Source organism: Formica exsecta, unplaced genomic scaffold, assembly GCF_003651465.1.
Source record: "Formica exsecta isolate Colony F162 unplaced genomic scaffold, ASM365146v1 scaffold394, whole genome shotgun sequence".
NCBI classification, from domain to species: domain Eukaryota; kingdom Metazoa; phylum Arthropoda; class Insecta; order Hymenoptera; family Formicidae; genus Formica; species Formica exsecta.
The window spans coordinates 981,744-990,584 of record NW_021851177.1 but is presented as its reverse complement, the minus strand read 5'-3'; the positions used below and the strand labels follow the sequence as shown (position 1 = coordinate 990,584).

The 8,841-nt window shown below is 31.4% G+C and overlaps 3 protein-coding genes across 6 annotated transcripts in view; 2 read left to right on the top strand and 1 right to left on the bottom strand.

Moving 5' to 3' along the window:
* The first annotated feature begins 147 nt into the window (after positions 1-147).
* Positions 148-3,045, top strand: LOC115239751 (ELMO domain-containing protein 2). 3 transcript variants are annotated; one of them, XM_029814445.1, is made up of 3 exons: positions 148-255; positions 338-395; positions 531-3,045. In XM_029814445.1, the coding sequence occupies exon 3, from the start codon at positions 564-566 to the stop codon at positions 1,500-1,502; it is 939 nt and encodes a 312-aa protein (XP_029670305.1). In that variant the 5' UTR covers positions 148-255; positions 338-395; positions 531-563; the 3' UTR covers positions 1,503-3,045. The 3 variants fall into 3 exon arrangements, with proteins under 3 accessions (XP_029670305.1, XP_029670304.1, XP_029670306.1); XM_029814444.1 differs by having other exon boundaries at positions 338-3,045; XM_029814446.1 differs by lacking the exon at positions 148-255 and having other exon boundaries at positions 262-395.
* On the bottom strand, positions 2,872-5,532 carry LOC115239750. Its single transcript, XM_029814443.1, has 6 exons — positions 5,312-5,532; positions 4,673-4,858; positions 4,341-4,479; positions 4,099-4,260; positions 3,849-3,974; positions 2,872-3,761 (listed from the first exon to the last, which is right to left on the bottom strand). Exons 1-6 carry the CDS (start codon positions 5,478-5,480, stop codon positions 3,611-3,613), a joined length of 933 nt encoding a protein of 310 aa, XP_029670303.1. The 5' UTR covers positions 5,481-5,532; the 3' UTR covers positions 2,872-3,610.
* A 170-nt stretch (positions 5,533-5,702) lies between these two features.
* Positions 5,703-8,841, top strand: part of LOC115239749 — a 28,911-nt gene continuing 25,772 nt past the window's right edge. The window contains exons 1-2 of one of the 2 annotated variants that reach the window (XM_029814439.1): positions 5,703-5,744; positions 6,701-6,867. The gene's annotated coding sequence lies outside the window, so the exon portion shown is untranslated. Of the gene's footprint in view, positions 5,745-6,700; positions 6,868-7,042; positions 7,143-8,841 lie in introns of those variants that run through there. The other variant, XM_029814440.1, reaches the window with a different exon arrangement.

Below are 8,841 nucleotides of genomic sequence, written 5' to 3'. Positions count from 1 at the left end.
ATACTTCTTGAAAGCTGCTTATCTCATTATATCGTTTTTATTGTTAAATATCTGAAGAAGAAATGTTTTTAGCTCAGATATAACGTATGTTTTCTGGCTCTGATTTTCTATAGGATAGTATAGAGTATAGGAAATGCTCGCTCCAATATACTATAGAGTTCAATAGCTTCGCTGCTATAGTTAGGTTGGGTTAGGTTAAGTTAGGAAAATTGTTCCGTCTGACATTACTGCTTATGCTCAACTTTAGACGCGAAGGTACAGATAACGCCGAGTATATACGTATTATATGTGATGCATCGGTGATGCATAGTGTATGTAAATTAATTTATATTCGCAGGTAAAGAGTACCAGAACGCGGTGAGACGACAGTGACAAGATTATCGGACTTAACCGGGGTATTATTTACGTATTATCATTTTATATAGCGATGAAAATCAATCATCGAGACGAGATGATGGCGAGACAAGATGCGACAGCAAAGCGCGATTCGTCGTAGTTTTAGAAAGACTCTCGTTTGTGTTTTTTGACAGTTATCGTCCGGGACCGCGTGTTCGTTGGCAAGAATGTTCAAGTATATCTGGACTCTGGTATGCTGGTACTTTAGGCCTTTCGTAAAATGGTTTCTGCGTCACACCACCCAAATGTGCGAACTCCAGAGGATTTGTTACGGACAGCCGTCCGGGGCGCCGCGCACATTTGCCGTCGAGGAGTCCCTTATGCAGTCGCGTAACCCGAATATTAGGACCCTCGTTGCGTACTTGAACGATATCGCCGATCAACGAAGGATAACCACAAGAACGGAGCGCAAGATTCTGGAGGACGCTATCAAGACGGTACTAGTGACCAAAAATATCAATCCCACGGCGCATCCGACCTTTGCCAAATCTTTCGGCAAGTGCGTGGAGCTGATCTGGGGTTACCGTCAGCTATGCGTTGAGTGCGAGGAGCTCAGGAAGACGTCGTACAGCACGGATAATCCAAATCATGAGCAGTTGTTGCTGAAATTATGGAATTTATTAATGCCGTACGAATCTTTGGACACTAGAGTGACCAAACAATGGCAAAAGATCGGCTTTCAAGGAGATGATCCAAAGACAGATTTTCGCGGAATGGGAATTTTAGGACTAGAGAATCTCGTTTACTTTGCTCAAGAGTATCCTAGCACAGCCACACATGTGTTGTCTCACTCTAATCATCCACGTTATGGTTATGCATTCGCTATTGTTGGTATAAATCTCACGAGCATGGCTCTGAAATTACTAAGAGATGGTAGCGCTAAGACTCACATATATAATTCTTCGAAAACTCTGCCGATGATTCGTGCCTTTCATCAGTTTTACTGTTATTTATTTTATCAATTTGATGGATTTTGGATCGAATCTAAACCTAGTAATATGATGGAATTCTCATCAATACAGGAGAAATTTGAAAACAGTATCAGAATGGCATTAGCTAATCCATCAACTGTTTTTAGGATAAATGTGGCAGTTGACAATATTTAATGCGAATGCAAATGCCTTTTACACATAAGACAAGACCAAAACAGGTATATGAATGATAAGTACAATTTTTTTGCACTAGCATATATATATACATGAAACTTATATTTAATTATATTTTTCACAATATCTCAGCTTTGTTGTGATATTACAATAGCATTTAAGTGAGTAGATAGATTTCTGTATTATATAAAGCTATTTTTTCTTTATATAGTGATATAATTGAGTTAAAACGTCTTGATGTCATATATGTTCTTATAATTTTATTGTATTTTTCGTAAATAACTATAGGTTTAGCTTTTTTTCTCAAATTTATGTAACTTTATACATTAATATGTATAAGAAAAAAGTTTTTATTTGTGAAGACAAATAGTAGACCACAACACATTGTTTAGTTTAACTGCATATCATAGATTTAGAGAGCTACTATGTATACAATACATAGTTTCTATCGATTTAAATAATTTTATTAAAGTTAAATTTATATATTTAATATTTTTGGTGGATCTATTATGTAGTATGCTATTGAAGTTTAAGCTTTAAGGCCCTCAGATGCCAAGAAATTCCATATAAAATATTATGTGTGTACTGATATACATATATATCTTCTCAAACTAATACTTTTCGTCTACTTTAATATTTGTTAATTATTTTTTCAAATAATTATGTCATTTAAAATAATTGAAAATTTGTTGATTAATCTTTATATGTGCCATTGCTACTTGTATTTATTTTAAATAATGGTTTTTTACTTTTATGTTTAGCTCTTATTCACATATATAAATAAATATTTATTATATATTTGAAAATTAAATTCTGTAGAGAAGCTTTGCAAAAATATTGGCTTTAAGGCCATTGAAAATAGAGACCTGCCACTGAATATCTTGATAATTTTATGGGCATTATCAACATTGTGCCTCATATATTTTATTCACTAATAATTCGAAGCATATTTATATATTCAGAGTATTTCTTATATATATCTAACGAAAACAGATTGAACTAAACAGATTATATAAAAAAATCAATATCAATTTTATAAATCTACAACGATTAGGTTCATATAGAACATATATATGCATTGTATGGCTAACATTTAAAAAAATGTGCATTCTTTTGAATAATTATGGAAGCACAAATGGTTGTCAGATATATTCGATATAAAAATGTGTCTTCGATAAACTTACTTATTGCTGTCATATAAGGAATTTATATTAACTTGGTTAAATGGCTTATATTTTAATTCAAAAAACGAAATCTTTTTGACGTCAGATTTCCTGCATTAAAGATATATTTCTATAAAAAATTTATACATGTAACATATCGCACTTGCTACATTCCAATTCTAAGTTCCCTTTTTTTTCTTATCACCTTCTTAATGAGATGTAATTTATTTACAAATTCTGCTCATAGAAAAAAAACTGTCCGAATAAAGAACAGCAACAATAATATCTGGAGTAGTAGAGTAATACAATATCATATATACTAATGATGGAATGTATTGTGTGTAATAGCTTGACAATAAAAGTCTTTTCTTGACAAAGCAGATTATTTATGCATTGTTACGTAACTTTTTAATATAATACTGCTTTGTCTTCTTTTTTTATTATTACAAACATTTTCTATATTACTATTTATTATGTATTTGCTCAGATATAGCTTGAATAAAAAATATATCGAATTTCTTGTGCCAGAATTAGTACAAATGTTTGTACATTAGATTATTATACATTATTACATATTCATTTTTCATTAATAATTAAAAATATTTAGAGAAATATTATCAATATATGAACTTAATTTTGTAATATAATATCACACACACACACATACACATACCAATTATATATATTTTAAATATAGTTAGATAAAATAATTGAATTTCCTAATTATTTTGATCAAATTTCTTGTAATTTAAAAGCAGAGAAACTTTTGAAGAAGACATAGAGATTTGTAAAGATATATGCATATTATTAAATTTAAAGTTATACATTTTACGTAACATATGTAATAACATCATGTACAATCAAAAACTATTTTTAATATTGTAGTTGATAATCGAAATAGAGAAACATCCATACTATATCTTTGGCAAATCAAACACAGTAGACTTATTTTTCTTTTTTCTGTGGAGTTTCAGGTTTATGTTTAAATTTAGACACGGCTGTAATAACAACTAGTATTCCAATACAAATGCTGGTTAGCTTCAATATCCATGGATTATCGTGTAGCAAGTTTGCAACCATTTGTGTGAAATTATCACTGAAAAAATATACAATCATACACATTAATTTATATACTTATGAATAAGTTAAATCTTAAAATAGCTACACGCATTATCAAACTCACAAAGGACTTTGAGGTACAGGCACTTTCTCTGCTCTTACATTTTTGTACCATTCTTTGGCAAATGATACAAGGGAATTAATATCATATCTTCCTGTATCATAACGGTACATTTTGCCATGTCTGAAGCTGTATAAAGTACAAAGTAATATGTGTTAATATCAGGGTTATTTTTATCTCTCTTTTACACACACGTGCATTTATATTTTAAATATTATTTATAAAATATTGATTTATATCTATATGTACTTACAATATAAATTGCGGAGTATCATAAACATTGAATCTCCTGGCTGTGGAAACCCCAGTTGTGGATTTATTAATAAGTGCTACATTTACTCTCTGCTTGAGCTTTGCACCGACTGTTTCCCATCTTGCAACCATACGCAAGCATTGCACACAGTCTGTACTGTAACTGATATTGGACGCAATTACAATGGATTGCTATTATTTATAAAAGAATTACTGTTAATCACAAGTAGAACTAAGACTTACAACATAACAAACCAGTCGCCAGTTGTAGCACCACTACTTGCTTGTGTTAAATGCTCAAATGTATCATCTGTAAGTTCCTTTACTGCAGGTACTTTATTTTCTGTAAACATAGTTAATATCTCTTCATCGTTTAGACGTCCTAGAAAAGAAAGATGCAATGTAAATCTATAGTACAACTATAAATTTATAAGCACACATTTGAAAAATAGAAATATATTTAGTGATACATCACAATGTATACGGGATGGTGAAACATAATGTATTGTCACGGAGCAATTAAAAATAATCAAAACATATTTATGCATAATTTATATTCCTTGTCAAATCCATACCATCGTACAGTAGAGGAAGACCATGTCGGAAAAACAATATAACCGGTTCTTTATCAGTACTATATAATTGAAGTAATTGACTATCCACAGTCTTAACAATCCATGCAGACAAGGAATCAACTAAATCTTCGCGCGATTGAATCAGTTCATTTTCATAGTTTTCGCATTCCGGACAATCTTTTCTTGCTATATGAACAGAATTGAAATCATTAGTAATCACAAGATATAATAATAATATAAAAAAATGATTTAAGATTCTGTTGTTTTGCATTATTGAAAATTTATAGTTATTAGAAGAAAAATGAAAACTATAGTATGAAACTTATGGTTTATATCTATAAAAATAGTCAAAGTAATATTATATATCTTATTAAAAAATTAACTGTAGCAAAATTTTAAATTATTGCCTAAAATAAACTATATTAAAATTGCAACAAGGAATAAAATTTTAAGGAACGTTATATAAATTAATTTCTAATATAAAAAAGATATATATGCGTAAATGATAAATTATTCGTATTATATATATATATAATATCTTAACGCCCTTTTATTGATTTATATATTATTCCGCTTTATTCTCTTGCTCTCCATCTGAAAAACATTCAGAGAAACCGAAGAAAAAAAAAACAAACTTACTAAATAGAACTATCACATATTTTTCGGTTTTTATGAGATTCAGGAGTTCTTCATCGTGAACTGTTTCAAGATTTGCAGCGTGTACGGCAGAAAAAATACATATTGCGATTAAGAACGTTAACATTGTTAATTCGCGTAAAAAGATTGATAGTACATGAAAAATGTTCATGCACCGGCAACCTGTACACGTCAAACTTGGCTCACGGAATAAATGAGAACCTAGAGAGGAAACTCTCATCTGTCACAGTTAGTCACAGTCGCCGTGTGACAGTTGGCCATATTGCAAATAACTAGTTTAATATCTAGTTGCTTTCATTTTTTTCGCGTTTGCATAACTTAAATATTTACATGCGCATAGTTGGTAGCCCTTTGATTCAATTATTAATGTTGCAACCGGAAATATCTTGTTCTTTTCCGTTCGAGACGCGAATCGGTAAGCATTATTTTACATTTAGTCTTCTTACAACATAATTTAATTATGTAAAGATGAAATTGTGTGTGCGTGTATGCGAACGTATAATTACTTTTATATACATAATTTTATGACAAATTGCTGACGAAACACGGTTTAGTAATATTGTTCACAGATTAAATAAAAGTTAATAAAATTGGAAATATAGGTACACGCGCGCATTTTATATATTAGCATGTTTACGTTTTGATGAATTAATAGATCGATAGTCCATTAAACTTTCGATACGAAAAAAGCACTGTACCAAATGATATGTAGTCAATAGATTTTGATAACCATCTCGTTCGTGTAGAATTTTGTGGATTGCTGGGAATATAAAAATGTAAAAAATGGCTTGTTCGTAGCAGCCATTTTTTATCCTTTCAATATAAAATTTTTTATTTTACAAGTCATAAAGTTTTCTAAATGAATTATACAATAATCATTCGAGTCTCTAGATGAGTAATTATATCATTATTTTAGTAATAGATATGCTCGTAAAGTTGCATATTTATATATATTGGTTGCAAAAAAGATTTTTAATTAATCTTTTTTATATTTTATAACTGATTTTTCTGGTGATATACATGTTGCTGATAAATGCAAAATCAGATAATTTGTTGTTCGTTGGAATTTTCATATTGCTTTCGAGCAACGCGAATTTAAATCGATTATAATATATTATCTCAAGCCATTCATATAATAGATTGCGTGATTTGTCTGGAATATCGCTTTTAATATAAATTTCTAAAATCACCAAAATACAATATTTTGTATAAAAATAGCAAAAGAAAATCTATGCGTACACAAAATTTACCAATATTTATAATATATTCTGTACTAAATTTATAAAATGCATCTAAATGTAAAAATATTCTGGATGATTCAAATCACCAACATTGTTTATCTATCCTTAACAACGATTTCGATGATTACAGCTCATTACTTCCCTTTACACATCGGGGAACACTTCCGGTAATCCGCGAGCATCGCGATTGTTCAGGGGCAATCTGGTGGCTATTACGTTCCTGATTGGAGGTCGGAAGTTGAAGGTTGAAAGGCATATAGCGGCATAGATAATACACACACATACACAGTCATGCAGGTACGTTGTAGCTTGAAAATTGTGCGCCGGTATGTCGGCGAACGCCGGGACGTCGGCGACTACCGCAACCCCCGTGAAGCTCCCGACGAAGGCGCGCATTCACGAGGGTCGGCAGTCGCGTGCTCCCGTTGTCACGACGAGACTGGCTGCCGTAAGAGAAGAACTATAGGAACGTAATCGCGGCTCGCGAAAAGTATTTATCAGCTCGCACGTTCCGTACCTCCGCATCAGCTTCTCGCCACGATGATGGCACGCGAGAAACCGTAACGTCGTGAGTACGTATACGAGCGTTAGATGCACGTGCAAGTAGAGTATATCTCTATTTTACCCGGCACTTTTATGATGCCCCTGAGAACGACAGTGCCGATCGACCGGCACCGCCGTAAAAACCTACGAATCGATTCTCTCACGCCAGTCGCATTACGGTTCGATTGTTTTGTAAATTTCGCTTGTTATTGACCGTAAGACAAAGTATTGATCGTCAAAGCTTCGTCGTCGAGTGACACGCATTATATATATATATATATCGAATTGCGTCCGGCAGCGAAATAAAATCTCTCTCGTGATTCGTCTCTTCCAATTTCGTCTCTTGCGAGCCGATATAAAATTTATACTTGATCGCTACGTGACATTTGGTGACAAATCCTCTCGAGTCTCCGTGATTTTGCTTGCTCGATTAAATTTTATTATTGCGCAGCTTGCCGAGTTTAAATTGAACTCTAATAACAGGATATTCTGTTTGAGGAAAAGAACATCTTTTGATGTTCTTTTAATAATGCATACGACCTGAAAAGCTAGACCGCAGATGTTATTTTAACATCCTTGTAGTTTTTCACTTGATATCTTGCATTTTTTATTCTACTGTCTTTTTGCACGGATGTTTGCGAACAAAAAAGTAAAGAATAACCACACTCGTACTTAAACACAATTGCGACTTTTTTATTCTAAAACTGATCCAGTTTTGTTATAAAATATACTTATGTTAGATTTCATTTTTTTTATTGCTGAAAAATAGCATCACTATTTTATAAAACGAAACTTATAAAACGAAAAATTTAAAAATAAAAGGTCAAATAACAAGTTGAAAAATTGCAAGATTGTTATGTGATTCATGTCATTTCTGGTTTAACTGGATATTAACTTGAACAATATAGAGAATGTGTCGTATCATCTGTATAATAGTACTATTTGCAGAGATAAACAATTCATGTTTTCTCTAAAAAATTTGTAATTTTTTTTTTATATAGTAATCTCGAATGCAATCAATGATACTCGAAAGTTTGCATTTAGGAGTCGGCTTTACGGTCAATTGTACCTCTGAGTGCATTTTCGCGGTTTATTTATGAGTTGTGGGAAGTTCGTAGCGCATCGCGCTTGTATTCATGAATTTATAAATCATGATCTAAATACACGGATCACAAAATAAAGATTGCTATTCTGTTCTATAGTCCAATAATCTGTAGTACGAGTCTTCTATTCCCGAATAGATCATTGGAGGTATTAAATTTGGACTATGGTAATATAGCCCAAATGGAATTTAGCCTATACGTCGTCTACAAATTTTTAAATTTATCTCTTTATTTATTGATGTTTTATTTTAATAACGCAAATTTTATTTTATTTAAAATTAATCCATCTATAGATTTTTATAACAAACAATCTTCTTTCTTTCTCTCTTTAAATTAAACCGTTTATAAAAATTCTTTTTAATTTATTAATGCTAAATGCATTAGTGTAATGTTAGTAAGACTGTAGCTTTAGTAATTATGTGGTAAAATGTACTTTCTTTTAAGATATTCTGTTTGACAATAACAAGACTTTTATCGATAAATAAATTTTTCCATACAAATCATGCATAACTTTTCCCATCACAAATCGAGAATTGTTCTTTTTTATTATTATATGTGTACGATTGCAGTCTAAAAACAATCAGTGGCTAATTCAGTAACGTAGATTATTAATTGTAAATTGCCT